At 41.6% G+C, this 19,654-nt stretch overlaps 1 protein-coding gene across 2 annotated transcripts; it reads left to right on the top strand.

The window, feature by feature from the left end:
- Positions 1-3,898: 3,898 nt before the first annotated feature.
- Positions 3,899-17,144, top strand: LOC129590681 (uncharacterized). 2 transcript variants are annotated; one of them, XR_008690756.1, is made up of 4 exons: positions 3,899-3,972; positions 8,050-8,179; positions 11,901-12,668; positions 16,809-17,144. XR_008690756.1 is itself a non-coding variant. In XM_055486032.1 (3 exons), exons 1-3 carry the CDS (start codon positions 11,781-11,783, stop codon positions 16,930-16,932), a joined length of 918 nt encoding a protein of 305 aa, XP_055342007.1. In that variant the 5' UTR covers positions 11,697-11,780; the 3' UTR covers positions 16,933-17,144. The 2 variants fall into 2 exon arrangements, 1 of the variants encoding a protein (XP_055342007.1); XM_055486032.1 differs by lacking the exons at positions 3,899-3,972; positions 8,050-8,179 and adding an exon at positions 11,697-11,806.
- The last annotated feature ends 2,510 nt before the right edge of the window (positions 17,145-19,654 follow it).

The following is a 19,654-nucleotide window of genomic DNA, read 5'->3' as shown; positions in this document are numbered from 1 at the left end:
AATCCAGTGGTCATTCAAAGGCTTGTTGCCATGGATGCCATAGGCCTAACATAGTCTGGTCTGGTGCCACGGGCATTAAATTTGAATAAAGAAAACCTTGTGGGCTTAGTGAAGGAATCACTTCAGACACTTCACTGTCCACAGTAGCTTATTAGAATTTGGAGAGTTTAGCAGAACAAGCGTAAAATCAGCAGCCGAGCCACAAACCAATCAAACTTTAGGGGCAAAAGGTCAATACTCCAAAAACTAGGCTTCAGATGTTCTGACTTAAAAGAAAGAAGTGAAATTGCTAACTTAACCGATAATGCCAGTAATCGCTAACAAAAAAAGGCAAATCACTGACAAAAAAGGGACAAATTTTAGCGGATGCAGCCGCAAGTTGACTGCAGAGCATTCCTGTCATCCGTTAAATCTGATAAACTGAACAAGATCTGTTGTCTTTATCAAAAACCAATTGTTTTCAAACAAAATAATAACTGCTGTTGCTTCCTCGAATCCACTGCAACCTTTGAATTTTAAACTGATTATTTACCTAGTCGTAAGCCAATATTCATCCGTGCTCAGCTTGTTATATGAATACTAAACATCTCTTGCAGGTGTTTGGCCTCTCCTGTTAGACCGCGGTAATCTCCGCTTCTACTCATCCAATTTGCGTACTTTAAAATGTTTTGAAAACCTCTCAGTCTTGCGGGTGATCTAAGGCCAGTCTTGTCTTACTATCATCAAATGATTAAGGCCAGTGGTCACTGAAAGGCTTGTTACCATGGATGCCATAGAGCTAACATGGCTGGCCGGTTACCACGGGCACATTATATACAAAGGACTACACTCAAACAATAAGAAAAGCTTCGGCCTCTGCGTTTCTTCTGTTCACGGACTGAGTGAACAAATCATTTCGGCCGCTGCATCTGCTAGAGTAGCTTAATAATTTGGCAATTTTGAGTAGAATGAACAGAAACCTAGCACGCGAGAAAAAAACAAAACAAGCTCCAGGATTAAAGGTCAACAACGCAGTACGCTCGTCGCGGACAACCATCCTGAGCAGTTGTCTGGCTTTGCCATTCTGACTTTTCGAGAAACTAATTACATGCTAAACAATATACTGCAAAGAAAATAAAAAGTTTTTAAAATCGTCGTAAGCCAATATTCATCCGTGCTCAGCTGGTTATCTACATCCGTAACCTCTTATACATGCTAAGCAGACGACCACGATGATCGGGCGAACGGATGGTCCGATTTTGACGCGGTAAAGTGCGCCGGAATCGTCGCAACGTCGCGAGTGACATAGGGACACTGCGAATATTTTGCGCCTCAGGAGGGCAAGGCAACCCCCAAAAAACGGCTTGTTGCTATGGGCCTCCATACACATACATCAGTTTACGCAGAACGACAACGACAGACCGCGCGCGCCTTTCGGCCTCGCTGCGCTAACAATTCATGAAAATTGTAAAAGCGCGACATAATAACATAACAAAGAACCTGGCGTTTAAAATTACATAATCTTTTAAGATTCTGTTCACAAAGCTTTCATAAATTTCTTCGGACTCTTAGATTTCCTTGATTTCTTAGGTTTCTTAGGTTTTCTTAGGTTTCTTAGGTTTCTTAGGTTTCTTAGGTTTCTTAAGTTTCTTAGGTTTTTTAGGTTTCTTAGATTTCTTAGATTTCTTAGGTTTCTTAGGTTCTTAGGTTCTTAGGTTTTTCTTAGGTTTCTTAGGCTTTTTCTTAGGTTTTCTTTTCTTAGGTTTTTTAGAGTTCTTTTTCATGGAACTTTTTGAATACACTAGGTTCGTATATTTCGTTAAATAAAAAGTTTCGAAATTAAAGTACGCCGCGATAATACGTACGGATGTAGATCCCGTAAACTGGTTATATGAATACTAAACATCTCTAGCAGGTCTTTGGCCTCTCCTGTTAGACCGCGGTAATCTCCGCTTCTGCTCATCCGATCTTCCTGCTTCAAAATGTTTTGAAAACCTCCCAGTCTGGCGGGTGATCTAAGACCAGTCGTTGTTTGTTGAATTCAGAACCGCAATCCCAGTGGTCACTCAAAAGCTTGTTACCATGGATGCCATAGGTCTAACATGGGCTGGTCTGTTACCACGGTCACAATTATACTGTACTCAAACAAGAAACAGCTTTGGCTTCGCCTTTGCGTTTCTCATGGTCCAAAATCGGACCAAACAAATGATCAAGCTCGTCTTCAGTTCATTTGCAAGCTTCTGAGGAGACTATTAGCTGCTGTGCACGAAACTGCTTCAAACAAAATACTAACTGCTATTGCTTCCTCGAATACACTGCAACCTATGAATTTTAAACTGATTCATTTACCCAGTCGTAAGCCAATATTCATCCGTGCTCAGCTTGTTATCTACATCCGTAACCACGTATACACGATTGATAATGTAGCCAATGTTTGGGCGAACGGCTGAACCGATTTCGACGCGGCCAAGTGCGTTAAATTCGTCTCAACGGCGCGAATGTTCTTACGCTATTGCGCCATCGATACGCCCCAAAAGGGAAGGAGGAGCCCCAAAAAACAAATTGTTGCCATGGGCCCCCATAGACATACATGGTAAATACATTGTCTGTTTGCGGACCGTTCGGAAAAACCAAGACAGACCGCGGCCTTCGGCATCGGCACGTTCCAAAGTATTGAAAATTTAAAAAACATGTGCAAAAATTAATCGCAGTCAATCCCACCAGCGTGATCGGTATACCTCGTATTCTTTCATATACGCTATTTCTTAGATATTTTAGGTTTTCTTCGGTTTCTTAGGTTTCTTTGGTTTCTTAGGTTTTTTTATGTATTCTCAGGTTTCTTAGGTATTCTTAGGTTTCTCAGGTTTCTTAAGTTTCTTAGGTTTATTAGATTTCTTGGGTTTCTTTGTTTTCTTAGGTTTCTTAGGCTTTCTTAGGGTTTCTCAAGTTTTCTTAGATTTTCTCTTTCTTAGTTTTCGTAGTTTTCTTAGCGGCTGGGACCAATGCAATCAACCGTTGCGAAGTGCGCATTGCGTAGCAAACTTGCGCCGCAAAAGTTTGTGTACGGATGTAGATCCCGTAAACTGGTTATATGAATACTAATTATCTGTGCCAGGATTTGGGCCCCTCTCATTCGGCGCCGGTGATCTCAGCTTCTGCTCATCCAATTTTCCTACTTCAAAATGCGTTAGAAACCTCTCGATCACGCGGGTGTTCTGAGACCAGTTATTGCTTGCTGTCTGCAGAACTTCATGACCAGTGGTCACTTTAAAGCTTGTTACCATGGATGCCATAAGGCTGACAAGGGCGCGTGCTCGCTTAATCTGCAGATTTCTAGGGAAACAGCTTGTTTCTAACGATGTTGCAACATACTGCATGATTTGACGGCAACAAAATTTTAAAAATAGTCGCAAGCCAATATTCATCCGTGCTCAGCTTGTTATATGAATACTGATTATCTGTGCCAGGACTTCGGCCCTGTCCTTTGAGGCAAAGGATCTCGGCTTCTACTTCACCAATTTTGTTGCTTTAAAGTACATCAAAATTCTCTAGGTGTAGCGGTGGATCCAAGATTGTTGACGTTTTGCCCAAATCATTTGTCTAGGTCCAGTGGTCAATCATAAGCTTGTTACCATGGACGCGATAAGAAATGCACACTGTTCTAACACAACTTGACCCAGAACAGTAGCAATATCTGAACTGCTACTTAACAATAAGTACGAGTACAATACAAAGTAAAAAATTTATGTAAGTAACTTAACACGTCAGTCATCACTGCGTTAGTCATCATTGGAAGTTATGTACTGTATGTACAAGAAGGCAGTCCGTGTTTCGATTAACTTATGTAAAGTGTATCATAATATTACTAAACATACGTACGGGTTCATTAATATTATGACAGTCTGTAAGCGACCGCAAAGCAACACATCCTTAGAATTACTTATTTTTCAATAGTCATCGGCCAATATTCATCCGTGCTGGGCTTGTTGTGAGGTATGTATGTCAAAATAACGAAAGTACTTTGTCAGGATCATCCACAAATTTCAGGAAGGCAATATATGACAGAACTCCTACGCGTACCAGTGGTGGTTGAGTTCACAAGCAGTGTTAACTCTAAGGCTTTGCAAAATTCTGCACCCTGGATTCGTGTTTACAGACGTCTGTACTGCCAGTACGAAATTACTGGATGATCCCGTTGTCTTTAGTACACAAATATTCGAGTTTCATAATTATGTTCTCCGGCCCATGCTTAGACTTAGACGGCAAAGAGAGTTTTTCGAACATGAACACATTTAACTGAAATTCAACGTAAACCCTGTTCGTTTTAGTGGACCACTATGGTAAATGTGTACTTAATCGGTGGTCGCGTGAGTCCTTCCTGTGAGTCACGCTTTTTAAATTTTGAAAACAAATTTCAAACATTTTAAAAAATGTTGTAAAATTTAAAAAAGGGTAAACAGCTGATTCGTTGTTCGAAAAACGGGGAAACTTGGTGGGCACGATCTCGCATTAACAATTTTGTTAACAAGTGCAATGCGCACTCCAAATTTTCCAACGCGTACGGATACATAGTGAATTGTTATGCGCTCCAAAAATTCCAGTAAAAATTATATATTTGATCTTCTACTTTTCTAATAGTAAATAAATTCGTTTTGCAACAAATTTGTTTTTTTCAGTTTTCTCTTTTTACGTCGTAAATTTTTTTAAATTTTTTTGAATTTTTTTATCGTGAGCGAAGTTTAATCTAATACAAATAAATTCCATTTGGAAACTTGGGATATGTGGGTGACCTTCATGAAAAGGTGTACTGACACTGTTTTCACCTAGCGCGCAGGAAGCGCGTGAATGCTCCATGTAAATACCCACACAGCACATGCGCTGTACTCGTGCTCTAATGGTTGATTATAGACACCTGACACCCCTTTAATAGTTATTTAATCATTCTGTGTTAAAGCACCAGATTTTTTTATACACCCCTTTGCAATTAAGTGCGTTTTAGCTACGCGATAGTGCCATAAGATGCAACATCTGTACTTCTACAGTAGTGCGCATTGGATAAAATAATGAAAAGAAAGAAATACGAGCTACTGAATTTTAATACGAGCTCGTAATTTTCGGAGCTACTGAAACGCTTTCAAAAGCGCGATCGCTTAGGTGCTGAGTGCGCTGCGTCGTATCGCAACTAAATGTAAAAAAGAACCAGCGACCATCAGAATTTTGGGAGGTTCGCTTCGTTAATAAGGTGCTAAAGATCAACGACAAAGTTACTTGTCACAACCACCCGCTCACTGAAGAAAAATGGAGGAAGTTATCACTATTGGCGATATCGCCAACCGGGCTGTGGAATAAAATTATTTTAAAAGTGCTTAACGAAATCCGCGCTGAAGCCCGTATGTTTTTCCTGACAGCCTTGCTAAGAAAGTCACGAAAATCAGCATAACTATCTCAAAATACAAATTAACATTATACAAATCGTATCACAAAAAGTTGTTTTCACAGCAATAAAAATTAAGATGGGTCAGGCATGCATGTGGAAGTGCAGAAATTGAGCGATCATTTGGCGAACGCATTGCAAAGGCGCAACGTACACAACTCGAAGAAAACGAAAGCCAGGAATGCATCACTGAATGGTACAGAAAGATGTGCCAAAAAGGGGGGCACGAATGGGTGCTTATAACAGTTTCTTTTAATTTATCCGTTTTGCTAGTGTTTTTTGTGTTGACTGTTGTAAACGGAATCTTTCACTTTGTTCCATTTTATTTTATTTTAAAATATATATATTGCTTGAGGACTGACGTCACACAGGTGGGAGGAGCTGTCACACTGTCACCAAAATTCTACCCGTTCACAAGTATAGAAAATTAAAAATTAATTTTAAAATACTTTTGTTTTAGAATTGACGTCACACAGGTGGGAGGAGCTGTCACACTGTCACCAAAAATCTACCCCAAAGTGCACAAGTATAGGAAATCAAAAATTAATTTTTAAATGTATATTTTATTTGAACTTTAATATATACGTAATCCAGCTTTAATAAAAACACAAACCAATTTATACTGATCACAAAAAATCGCGCATTTAAAAAATAATATTAATTGCAAAATAATTATATTTTATTTTTTAAAATATCCAGTTCCATTATACAAAATTCCATTAAAAACGAAAACAGTTGCCCCGAGCTTTGAGCTTTTTTCTTACGTTTTAAACAACCGGTCACCACTCATTAACATCAATGTGGCGCTCTACACGATTAACAGCTGATCCCGTACACTAGCGTGCACGGTAGAAGTAAATTTTAATTCTACTCCCAAAGCAGTTTTGCGGCATATCCGGTTCCTAAAATCACAAATGAATCAAAGAGAGGACCAGGGAACAAACAGATCATGGAAACCGGTTGTTCGAAGTATACTTAAGTATAGCAGAAATATATATTAAGTATATAGATTTATACACTGTACTTAAGTACTTATATCTATAGTAGGATTATTGGACTAGTAGCTTGTAGTAAGTATACGTAGTAGAAATGCTGAGAAATATACTGCTGCTTTATATGCCGCTGTTGATCGGTTGCTGAGAAATAAATATAGCGAAGTATGGATGTATTGGCGGGAAAAAAGCGTGGCCGCTGTCGGTTGGCGCAACCACGGTGTAAAGGGTAGAACCTTTTACACCGTGGCGCAACACCGTCAATTGTGAATGGTTTTACCCTTTACACCGTGGCGCAACCATTCACAATTGACTCTTAAGGGAAGTGACCGGATACGCTGGTGACCAAATTCGTGTACATGCACGGAAACTCTCACTTTCGCGCACTCTCCAACAATTTTTTCATTGTTTTAGGACATTGTATGGTATTATTGGTATAGTCGAAACTATACTGTACAGTGTCAAAATGTATTATGTACTCTTCAACCGCATGTTTCGCGCACAAACGGCTTTCACGTCCGTGTATACGAATCCGGGTCACTTCCCTTAAGTCAACCATGCACTGGCATAGTATTCAACGCACAGTGAGTGCAGATCGTCCCAAACCAGCTGTTTTCCTTCTCTAACTGGAAGAACTGTAGAGTGATTCCGTTTGGGCACTTCCCATTTTCTCTGGAAAGGTCTGTAGGTTCCAGTTTGATGAAATACCGACTGAAACAAACTGCTAAACTTTCCGAGTGGTTCTCGATTATGCAAACACGGCAAATCTTGGTGACCATCTGACTTGATTGTGCTACCACGCTTTCGACGTTCGGGTGCACAATAGACAAAACCTCTTTTCGTCCTTGGGCATCAGTTATTACTAGTGAGGCGGCGAAACAGCTGTAAGTTGATGGTTTGGAGTCGAAAGTCGATCGAACGGCTTGAACTGTGGCTAATGGTAGAAGTGCGCAAACACAACATGCCATAACGGCCGAAAATGGCAACCAATCAGATGACAGTATGTGCTATGTGGTAACGGTTCTGCCAGACTCGTTAAATTTTGATGTTGCTAAAATTAAACTTGATGTTGCTAATTTGACAATAAAAATTTTTATAAGGTGAAAAAAAAACATCACAGTTTGTTAAAAAAAGTCAAAGTTCGCTGTATCTTATCGAATTACTCGTACATCGTTAGCTTCAACTGTAAAACTAAATAACTTGCAATGGGAAACCTGCTGTGCGCGAGGGGGAATATCGTGAAAATCTTTGAACTGGAATTCTAAAAGAAATATTTCTGACTAGCTAGCTAACTAGTGTTAACAAAACAAAAGAACTTCGAACGCCATTCAACGGCTGTAATTTGGCAACCAAGTGTAGCGTTTGCGCACTTCTACCATTAGCCACAGTTCAAGCCATTCGATCGACTTTCGACTCCAAACCATCAACTTACACCTGTTTCGCCGCCTCACTACTGTTCTCAGGCTAGCGCCGGAAGGCTGACTTCTTCTACGGACAACGAGCTCATCGTGTCTGATGCGCTATGGAAGTTGTTATGGATACTGTTCTATAAGTGTATTTAAAAATCGAAATTTTAAACCTCCGACAAAGGGATTCACTGCTAGCTGAAATATTTTTTCGCTGAGCATTTACGTCTTCTTGTAGATGTACACGGGGACCAGCTGAATAAAGGTGTCACTATTGCCAATCTGCCGCCTTTCCTCCTGAGTGAAATCTTTTCCTTTCCTCCTGAGTGAAATCTTCTGGAACTGCATTCATGTGCAAAGATTAAAAGGTAAAGCAGTTTGTATCGCTTCAGCTGCTTAGTTGCTTAGACGCATGTAACGTGCAGGTTAGCATTGGGTGGATAAGACCAGACTGTCCAGTCGCTTGGCGCTGTTTGCTCAGCAACGGATAAAATGTGCGGTACTGACATGCTATAAGACCACACTACAGTCTGTACAGTGTACTGTCGGTAACTACTACTGCTACTAAATAAGGGCTATTACATATTGTATAGATAGTAAGGATTGGCCCAGTACGTCGTTCGTAAAAGGAGCGCAAACGCATTGGCCACACCCACTCTTAATCTTTTATTATAAAGGATAACCGAGGCATTACGAATGATTAAGGCATATAATCCAACTGGCACCCTGTACGATGAGGTCACGGCAGAGGAGACCGATGCCTCGGAGTCCATAGGTTTACGCAGACCTACGCTCGAATAGGACAGCTTTCTCGCATGACTGAGTAAGGGTTTTTTGCGTTAAACATAAGAGAAGGTATTTTGCCATTAGTTTAGCAAAAATTTCAGTCAGCAAAAATGCAAAACGTAGCATCTCCATATATTTTTGGCTGGCACCGTGGTATACGCCACCGCTGCGCTAAATCCTGCATTAAAAGGGAATCAGTGCCGTTTCCAAAGGAATAATGGTTCAAAAGGCTTAAAAATAATGAGCAACTTCTTGATCAGTGATTGATCACGTGTTGTGGTCAGTGACTTGGCTGGAAGTTGGGACTCAGCCTGGATGAGTGTGGCCGTCTACAGTAGGATTATATGATAACGGCAGGTTTTTCCATAGACCTCCATGTTAAATGAAAACAGTCATATTCTGTTGTGTTGGTAACGTATCCCCACAAACTTGGTATCAGAAAATATAGTTGATTATTCTCTTCTTTTGGTATACCCTTATACAGTTTTAGATGGTCACATCAAAAGTTATTGGACTACCAAGTTTTATGAAAGTCTACGGGCAAACAGCATATGGTCTCAACAAGTCTGACGTGACGTGTCAGCAGTCGATTTTATGCCTTAGGTTTACGTCGTACCTCGTTATAACTTATAAGTGAATGAGCGATGGTCGTATCAAGGAACTAGATCTATAATATAACTATAAAAAAAGCTGAGACCGGAAAAACCGGTATCGAGATCGGAAAAACCACAACCTAACAAAAAAACTGTAAACGCCATTAGATTCAGCATGTTCAGAAACTGTGCCACATGCATTTTATTTCTTAAAAAAATTATTTAAGAGAACATTTATTAAAGTGTCCTAAAGTGTTAGTATGTACTATAATAAATTTGTAGTTATTTTATTTGCAAACATGCTGAATTTTAATCGCCTGATTGCTGTTCAAATGTTCAGTGTTCAAATGCCTAAAAAAATCCGATTCCCGAACCATGATGGGATTAGCCCAGGTTTCGAAGGACACAAAAGCCAGTGAACTAAACTGCTAAGGCTGTGGGTGACCCAGCTAACATCACTGTCCAGTGAAAAAAACGAAATCACTAGCTGAGTGATGACCGAGCAATAAATCGCTAGGTAAATGAGTGACCAAGCTACCACCATTGTCCAGTGATCAAAATCGCTAGGTGAGTGAGTGACCGAGCTACCACCACTGTCCAGTGAACGAAATCGCTAGGTGGGTAACCGAGCTACCACCACTGTTCAGTGAAAAAAACTGCTAGATGAGTAAGTGACCGAGCTACCACCGCTGTCCAGTGAACAAAACTGCTAGATGAGTAAGTGACCGAGCTACCTCCACTGTCCACTGAACAAAATTGCTAGGTGAGTGAGTGACAGAGCTACCACACCGCTGTCCAGTGAACAAAATTGCTAGATGAGTGAGTGACCGAGCTAGACTCCTTGCCTAAGCAGTTTTACAGTAACTGCTAAAGCAGTTAGTGAATTTACTAACGAATTACTGTAAATGCAATGATTTGTTTAAAGCGGCCGTGGAACACAAGAAACGCGGAGGCGAAGCCGCAGCGGTTTCTTGTAAGTGAAACATCCGAAATATTAACGAGGCGCATACCACAACTCCTGATTGTCTGATCTACCTGTGCTTGGTATCGTTAGAAATTAAGCCATATTTGCAAAAACTGACTTTTCCCCAGCTAAGGAACTGGGAATACAGATCTCTGAGAAACCAACTCATACATAATGGTTGATTTCGATCAGAACGTCAGCAGACGCTTTTCTGACCGCAATACGATCTACGGCGTCCATGTACGCATGCGTGCTTACGCAACCGTCTTTCATCGAGAATATACAAAGCAGTGTTTTGTCGATAGCTATCGCACCTTTTCACCCCACTGCGCGTACTAGCATCGACTGGCTGCATCTGAATCAATGCAACACTGGACGCTGGCGCGCGAAAGGGCAAAAAAGGTGAGACAGCTATCGAGAAAACACAATACAGAATCGACAGATTTGTAGCGAGACGTCGCAGGTTCTGCGCACAAATGCGTATGGCGCATGCTGGCGTTTTGATCGAAGTCAGCCATCATGTGTGCGTTGGTTTCTCCGGGATCTCTAAATCCCAGTTCCTCAGCTGGGGAAAAGTTAATTTTTGTAGCTCATGTGGCGTGGCTTAAGCGCTTTCGTCACTTGATTTCTTTGCGACGCCGTTGCAAGAAAATGATTCAAGATTTTTTAAAAATTTCAAATACTCTGTGCCGGTATAACCTGTTTATTCAGATTAAAAAAACGGTTTGTGGAATTTAAAAAAAAAAGAAAATCGGTTTGTGGAATTTAAAATTTTGGGTGTTTCACTTAAACGACCATCGCTCATTCACTTACCATAGTGTTTCACTTAAACGACCATACGAGTAGTTAACCTAAAAATGGTTTGCTGAAACGCCGTGTTCCACCGTGTGTTGAATCGCCCTGACACTTGCGCAAAATGTATATAGTGAAAATACAACACGGCTTTGTAAAGTTAAAGCCATTGCATACTGTTGTTGTTGTCGTATCACCCCCTGAACCATTTTACACTATTAAGGTACAACGGCTCACAGTTTTCAGCGAGACAAGCACAGCTCCATGCCAACGGCGTAAGGTTGCAGTTACTGTTTGCTAGTACTGTAGCGGCGTGCAGCCTCTAAATTTACTTGTAGTCTTGTACCACAGGGTCTGGTTGTACGGAAAAGTCACACGCTGCTCGATGTGACGTGACGTGTGCGTTGCCGGCAAGGGGCAGGCAGTGGCCGGATCAGAAAGTGCAAGTTCATCTAGCGGCTACAGTAATTACTAGGCCAGTACTAGCTGACTTCGGAGGCGTTCTTGTGCGCTGCATGATAGTGTTGATACACATGTGTCAAGTCCATGATACCATTTCTCAAGTTCACCGGCTCACACCTATACACTAAAATTCAAGCAATACCAAGAAACTGAAGGAATCTCAGAAACTTGATTCATGTAAGAGACCTGATACTGATAAGATAAACGTCTATTAAACGAGCTGCCGAGGCTAACCGAGTACGTACTAATGCGTCGAAGTACTGTACATGTGACAAAAGGGTCTAGCCAGAGCTGCTTAAAAGCACAAAATAGTAATCAACAAGCTTCTGCCATAAACAGTGCGGCTAAACCGTCACTTCAAAACATTTTTGAATGAACATGATTCTTTTCTTACTAAGGTATGCGGTTAAAACAGGTCTTTTTACTGTCCGAGCTTGGAGCTTTTAGCTGTCTGTCATGGCTACATTAGTACATTTATTTTGTTTTTCACAGGGTGTGCGCTTTATGGCAGCAGCTCTTGAGCAGTCGTCGCGCGACCGAGCAAATCCGGATCTGTTTGGAAACATGTTCTAAAGAATCAAAGTCAGACAACTTCAACTGCATCAAAGGTGCATACCTTCTTAGCCGTACCGTCAGCTCAGCGACAAAGAGCCTAGCTATACGGAAACGTTTCTTCAACGATCTCTATTTATACAGTTTGCTGAATTCCATGCAGATCAAGTTGCCAATACTAGTTTTTGAAGATTACGCTTTTACCGAACCCAACAGCCTTACCATGTTCCCAAACGCAACGAGGATTCCCATATTCTCCGGATCTAGAGACATGCGGTTTTTTGTGTGCTTTGGCGCGACAATATGGTTAACAATTTATCAGGATACAAGCAAGTGCATCGTGCTCCACAACTGGAAACTTAGCAACATTTTTGGCCTTGCTCTGACACAAAGTTTTAATTCTCGTTATAACGTGTTCCCGCTCGTGCCTCTGCCAGCCCATGAGGTTAAGTGGATGAAACCTCCCACACAAGAGTCCGAAATACACGTACTCGAGATTGACAAAATCCAAGTCACCATCCCGAAGCTGGTTTTCGACTGCAGCAACGATTTGGTTAGTATGGTCTGTAGATTCATGTGGGCATTGGACGATAATTTCCCACCTGTTGCGGAGGATGTTTATGCACATGTCAAGAGCGTTCATGCTCGCTGGGTGCAGACTATCGCTTATCCTCATGAATGGGAGACAATCCGGGCATTTTTATCAGTGTAAGTTGTTGACAGTTTTTTTGAATTTAAAAGTCACCTTTAATAAGTATCACTCGTAAGTACTAACTAAGTACTCAAAACAACACAAATTCATAAGAAAAACACTTCCTCAATGCTATCCTGATCGGGGATTGTACCCATCACACATATAGCATTTCCTCGTTGAATTTGAACAGATAGCCGCTGCTTTTATCCGTTGACAGTTAATTAATTGGACTGTGTATTCGTTGAAATGGAAGAGCGAAAGCTAAAAACGAAAACCGATCGGTGCAGATCACTGTAGCGGTCCTCACAAGTTATAGCACAGAGTCCTTGTACGGGAAATTGGCACAAAAGTTTGTTTTCCACGTGCGTCTATATGCAAACTTTGCAGTCGCTATTTCCCCATACACGGACTCAGGCTGTCAGGCATAGCTTGTGATGACCGGCGGACCGCTACAGTTCTGCTTTTTCCAAACAAGGCTCGTTAAAGGTAGAGCACAGTGAACGGCGGGCTGGGCTAAGCAGAGAAACGCATAGAACTCTAAGTGAAAAAATCGGTCGATTGAGAGAATCGAACCCACAACCTCTATGCTCTAATTGTGCTGGTCCTCTGGAACTTACATCTTATACTAAGTTTTGAAGTAAAAGTGTGGCACTTTTACTTATACTGATGCGTGAGCCTAACTCTAAGCAGAACCAACCGATTTTTATTAGTTATAATTTTTTTGCTATGCTGATCAAAAGTATTTTGTCTGAAGCAAAACTTAGTTTTTCCAAACATTTTTGCACAGCTGTTGTCTGCTGGCTATCGCGCTTTGAAAATTTTCTCCAAAATGTAGCCCTCGCTTTCGCTGATAACGTCGTCAACGAGTGACGACTGCAAACTAATGGCCGTTCTCGGGAAATTCGCACTTTTTACGATTCAAAATTTGGCATGTTTTTTTCTTTTTGGCTTTCTGTGTGGCGGTGCCAGTCATCTTCAGCTCTCAAAAAACAAGAGCCCCACCTGAGGTCTCCGTGTGGAAAGCAATTTTTGCTCGTTTTAAAAATTCAGCTTTCGACCCGTTTCCGTCCCGTAAACTAGCCCGAATCGGACCCGTTTCCCGTTCACTCCCGGCCATCTACGATTGTCTGGTATAGCGGACTAAATCCTGGCCCGTTGCCTGTCCCGCCCATTCCGCTCTTCTGAAAGCTGAAATCGGACGCGTTTCCGCAATCGCTTCCCGCGCGTAATTACGTGCCAAAGCTGGTAGACAGCGATCCCCATCCAGTCTTAAACCTTTACAGCTAATTTTTAGTGTTTCAAATTCTAGTTCGGGTGGTTTCCTACTTATTACTCGAGGTTATCACAAGTAAAAGAATTCAACTTTTACTTATGATCAGTTCAAGTCGTCGCCACTTCGAGTCGGGTCAGTCAGGTCACAAAATCCCCTCCTTTTGCTTAAGCTTGGTATAGTTAAAGGTCAGCATAAACAGTTGCAGCTTTTGATCAGCTCAAGAAAACTAAACGTTTATTGCTTGTGATAAGTTAAATACGTATTCACTACTGATTATTGGTGCTAGACTGTCGGTGACAAGTAAAAGCACAATGGACGGCGAAACTACAGAGGTTACGCCAAGTTGGGCTGTTGCATTAACTTGCAATAAATGAATTACTGAATGTTTCGATGCGTCGTTTTGTTTATCGTTTTGCAGTTTTCCAGTGTGAGTTTTTATGGCTGATTTCGCCGTATCAAAATCAAAATCTCTGAGTTAGTCAGTAACGAGCTATGCGGGTTACAAAAGGGAAGGGCAGTGTGCGTTTTTGGGGTGCTTATAACATCCCTTATAAAAAATTTCCTAAATAATATTTTGCCGGTATTTTTGAAAACAGTTTAGTGGTCCAAAAGGTGTCCGTCATGGGATAGCAAACGATTCTTACAATCGGTGATCGAGGTGACTTCGAATCAAATTTTCGAGGTGATCGAGGTGATCAAATTTTCGGTGATCGAGGTGACTTCGAGGTGATAATCGGTGATCGAGGTGACTTCGAATCAAATTTTGTCTCCCATAGACTCGTATGGTATAAGGTACATACCGAAGGATGTGGTTGCCTAGCACAGGGACGTACGTCACCTCGAGCTGATACTTTCCGTGGTTAGAATTTTGATTATATTAAACGGTTTTAAAGTTTTAATGGTGATCTGTTACACGGGTGGAAAGATAAAAGTGCCGGACAACTGGGAGAACAAAGCGACAAGCAAAAAAGTTATGGTTGCAATTTGAATTTGCTAAAGCAAACTGTCTCTGGCTAAATATGCGGATAAAAGCTTTTAAATAGATGCTCACTTGCTCAGCACCTTGCCAGATGAGATTTTATAGAAACCGGTCGTCGAAAACCTCACCTGAGTTCAGGACAAGCTTGTACAGGAGGTCACCATCTGGCTTTAACTACAGCCCTGCCAAGCCAAGTTCGGACAGTTTCATAAAATAAATTTTGAAATACTTTTGTAAATCTTTATGTTTTTCCTTTAACACTTTTGTTGTGTAACTTTTTATGGCCAATCCAGCAACACTAAACTCGAAACTTTCTGACTTGTCAGTGCGTAGCCTTTCGGGGATTAAGTGGGCGGGGCAGTGGTCGGTTTTGAGTTATTTATTTGTGCAAATCTAGAAAATTCGCGAACCTGCTTTTTTACGTGATCGTTTTTGCAAACTCTGGAGCCTCTCAAAGGTGTTCATGACGGGTCAAGAAAATATTCCTGCGCGATGGGTGCTAGACGCGACTTCAAAACAAATTGTATCTCCCATAGACCTGTATGTTATACTGTACCTGCCGAAAAAAGTTTTTGCCTAGCGCACGGATACGAATGGCTTGAAGACAGAATGAAGTTGACAGCTTCTATGAGTGAAACATGGATAAGCTACATGATTTTAAAGAATGCACGGATATTAGTAATATTGGCGGGAAGATACAGGTGCTGAACAAATGGTAGAAAAATCTAACAAAGCAGTGACTGCAAAACGCTACGATCGATGTTAAAACTTGTAGGTGCGACACGCATCGGGTTTTTTGTGGGGATGGAAAACCGAAAGTAGTCTGTTAGTGGTCCAAGAACGAGAGTTTATCAAAAGTACACACTTACGACTTCCCACAGCTATACCAAGAGCGCCCGCCCGAGGTCACCCAATGTTTTGACAGGGCCCATAGGAAGACTGCAAGGTCACACGGTTTTGGCAAAAATCGGGTGGTGTCAGGCACCATCCGGAAGGGACTTGGTTGGCACATAAGATGAAATTAATTTCTCTGGAATAGGAAGCTGTGGAATTTTCAGATGAATTATGAAATGGGAGATGTCTCCAACATCAGATGGGTTGAGTCGTATGTCGAGACCGGTCCGTTCTAGTTTTGACCTCACTGTAATTCGAGACATGCTTCCAGCGTACGAACCCTAAGTACAAAAGTTGCTGGACACATACGCTGACTATACAGATTGTTTGAATATTGTTTGAATTCTTGACGGCTATCTCGCAGTAATTTTTAGTGGAATGTGTCCGAACTTGGCTTGGCCACAGTTCCATTGCAAAGTTCACGTAGGTTTGGATGAAATACGATCTTGAACATATTTCGTGAGAGCACTGAATGACAAATTTGTTTTCTCTGGATAAGATCGTTAGTGAAATTTAAGCAAATTATAGATACGAGCAAAATATAGATATGATATCTCTCCCTCGGCACATGTGTCGAGCCACAACTTAAAGCAGGTCTGCTCTAGTTTTGAACTGACTAAAATTCGAAACACGTTGTCAGCGTGGAAGACTGATGTGCGAAAGATGACAGACTCATCTGATGTTATTTAAAAAGTTTAAGAAGTGTGTAATTGTTAGCGATGAGCTATAACAATTTTTTTGAAAAAGTGCCCAACTTGGCGTAGCACCCCTGTAATCTGACGTCGGACCGAATCAGTTGCACAATCGGCTTTACCGGCTTTTACTCGTATATTGGTCAGTGTCAGGTTAATTTTGCAGTCTATGGTATGTTTGCGTCTCTTGTACAAAAAGAGAAGCACACTGCACAAAGTACAAAACACAGTACACAAATCAGAATAATATGGGAGCCGGACTAAACTTGTTCGTATTGAGTACACAGTAACACGGATTATAACTGTTTGTTCGCAGGTTCAGCGGATTTCACGCCGATGGAACACCCAGATTATGGATGGAAACCGATCTGAGACTCCTGGATGTGTGCAAGCCTAGCAGAATGGCTCTGCTTGGAATCGGGGAGCTGTTTCGCGCGTGATGAAATGAATTCATGTGTATTATTTCGTCGCGTTCGCTCTTTTCTGGTTCTGCTGTTTCTTAAATTTCAAAACTAGCTAGTATCTGCTACTCGAGTAACTGGTAGCTGCTTAAGTGAACAGCTTGGCCTCTTAATTTTTGAAAGCTGTGAAAACGTCAGTTTACTGATAGCTATCACAAATTCCAGTCCAAGTTAAAAGCATTATTGCAGCACCGTTACAATTTTAAATTCAGGTTTGGTCCCACTACACCAACCACAAGTATTGTACATAATTTTGTCGCAACACCAAATTGCTCCGCAGCCAAATCGCACCTTCCTGCATCGACTGTCGTCCAACCACCCGTACGCGTCAACCAGGTTCTCTGGCCTAGCTGTGCCCTTGCACAATTTCACACTGCCAAGCGCAGACCATTGGCCCGCATTGATTCGTGCCAGGCAACTGGCGCTGCACAACCGGAAGCCTAATGTTCACATCACGCGTTTCGCGTCCGTAGAGCATGGATAACTGAAGGAGGATATGTTCCGGAAGCGCGGCGTCCAGGCTGTTGTATACGGTGACGAACGGGTCACCTTGTCGCTTATGTGACAAAACAAAATGATGTTTTCCGAATTCGAATCTGCTTGAAAGCAGATTCGAATTCGGAAAACGCCGGGTAATTGTCCTTCAGGTCGTTTTCTTCGGTAGTGGTTGGGTAAACCAGGTCATTGTCAGATCGTGGATTATCTTCGGATGGGCTACTTATTACAGAACTGTCAGACATTATTATTACAGAGCCGTTACTCCTGCAGCAACTCACATAATATAATATTACAAAAGGAATAGGCAAAAAATCCGGAGCCGGTGGTAAATGACTTTCTGAAAATTCTCTAAGGTCAACAAAATTTGACCTTAAAACATAGCAACGGACAACAGGGGGTGCCTATATCTTTCGCACACGACGGGGTGCAGAGATTAATTAATCGAAAAGGGGGTGCCTATAGTCTAAGTGGGTGCGAAAGGGGTGCCTATAGATAACGGGGGTGAAAGGGGGTGCCTTTAGCCATTTCCTATAATTAAACTAGTAGACCCCGCGCAAACTGCGCGGAATAAATCGGCGATAAATTGCTTTTTAGGAAATCCACAAACTTAACACTAAAAATTCAGATTTACGGAGCGGAACGTATAACAATAATAATATACTGAGTATAGTTTCACTGGCAATTACAGATAGATCTGCCAAATATGGTAGTAGCAGTTAGCCTGTATCGGTTTACTAATTAAATGTTTAAGATCGTTTTGAGAAAACCTTGTCCCGTTCGGCTAAATTCAGTAATAACCTTAAATTAGACCCAAAAATTTGAAATTTACGTACAAGCTTTTGGCATGACTGATGCACGCCAGATATTCTGAAACACCCGTTTCGTGAACACGAATAACCGTAATCGCGCATTTTCACAAAAGCTGCCACCCACCGTGCATGGCTAGCAGAGGTTCTAGAAACTGAAATCCTCCTAAGATGCCCAAAAAGCGTCGGACGGAAACAATGAGCGAACGAGCAAACCATCCAAAAGGGCGATATTGTCGTGCGCGTGGAAGAAGCCGTGCGCATTCGATCTATGCTGGCCGATCAGCCAAACCGGCCAATTGTAGTAGAATGGAGTGCCTAACATACCTTTCTTTTTTGAATGCGTGACCTAAATTATGTCAGAATGTAAGATCGTCAAAAAATTTTGTGAAACAATAAAACTGTCAAAACATTGTTGTCAGCCTTCTGGGAAAAAAGTTTAAAAATGGGTGCCTATAGTCCGCGGAAAAAACGGGGTGCGAGAATTAACGAATGGAAAAGGGGTGCCTATAGTAAAACAGGGTGCAAAAGGGGGTGCCTATAGCAAACGGGGGTGAAAGGGGTGCCTATAGTCTCACCCTTAATTATAAGTTTACAGACACCCGGTTTTGTATAGGCAGTTAGGCACCTGTTATGTAAATGCATGTTGCGTAACCAATTAGGATGCTTGTATACTTGTACACTATACAATCCTTGTATACTTGGACACAATGCTTATATACGACAACAGCCTGTACTCAATGACAAGAAGCCTGCGCAAATTTAAACTAATTAAAATGATTGAATTTTAAACATTGCTTATATACTGAAGTATCTGTAAATAATTATACAGTGGTTTTGTACTGCACAATTTTATGTACATTTACGGCATTTACATTTATGTACATTTACACTAGTGTATATTTTTTTGATGTTACGATGCGGTCACCATGATCGCTTATTTACTGAAAGTACTTCCTCTTATTGAAAAAAAATGTAGACAATGGATTGGGAGTCTGGGATCGACCGTGTACAGGAAGTGTCAGGCACTGTACGGTTCGCACCACTTTGAGCTTTCACATAAGGTGGCTTCCAAACACTTCGTGCGAGTATACAACAACCTAAACAGTGACCTTTCGCCGCACGTCTTCTACAGTTATCTTTGCTGTATGGAGGCGAAGTTGATGAGCTGGGTGTACGAGTTTCTATTGTTCGGCTGGATCCAGCTGGTGTGCTCATTCATGACCGAAGTGACTGCGGGCACCGCCATGGGCGGGACGAAAAGCCGAAGCCCAGCGCAAATGGCTTGCGGAATCGCTTGGAAAGGAAGAGATTGCGCGTTGTCCCAAGAGACTGGGCGAAAGCCAATCAGCGAACTGACTAAGCAAAGAGTAGATACCTATGCGGTTGTTATACGG

The sequence above is a fragment of the Paramacrobiotus metropolitanus genome, unplaced genomic scaffold (genome assembly GCF_019649055.1).
Source record: "Paramacrobiotus metropolitanus isolate TYO unplaced genomic scaffold, Prichtersi_v1.0 Parri_scaffold0000041, whole genome shotgun sequence".
NCBI classification, from domain to species: Eukaryota; Metazoa; Tardigrada; class Eutardigrada; order Parachela; family Macrobiotidae; genus Paramacrobiotus; species Paramacrobiotus metropolitanus.
Note: the sequence above shows the minus strand (reverse complement) of the source record. Positions and strands in the feature narration are given on the sequence as shown.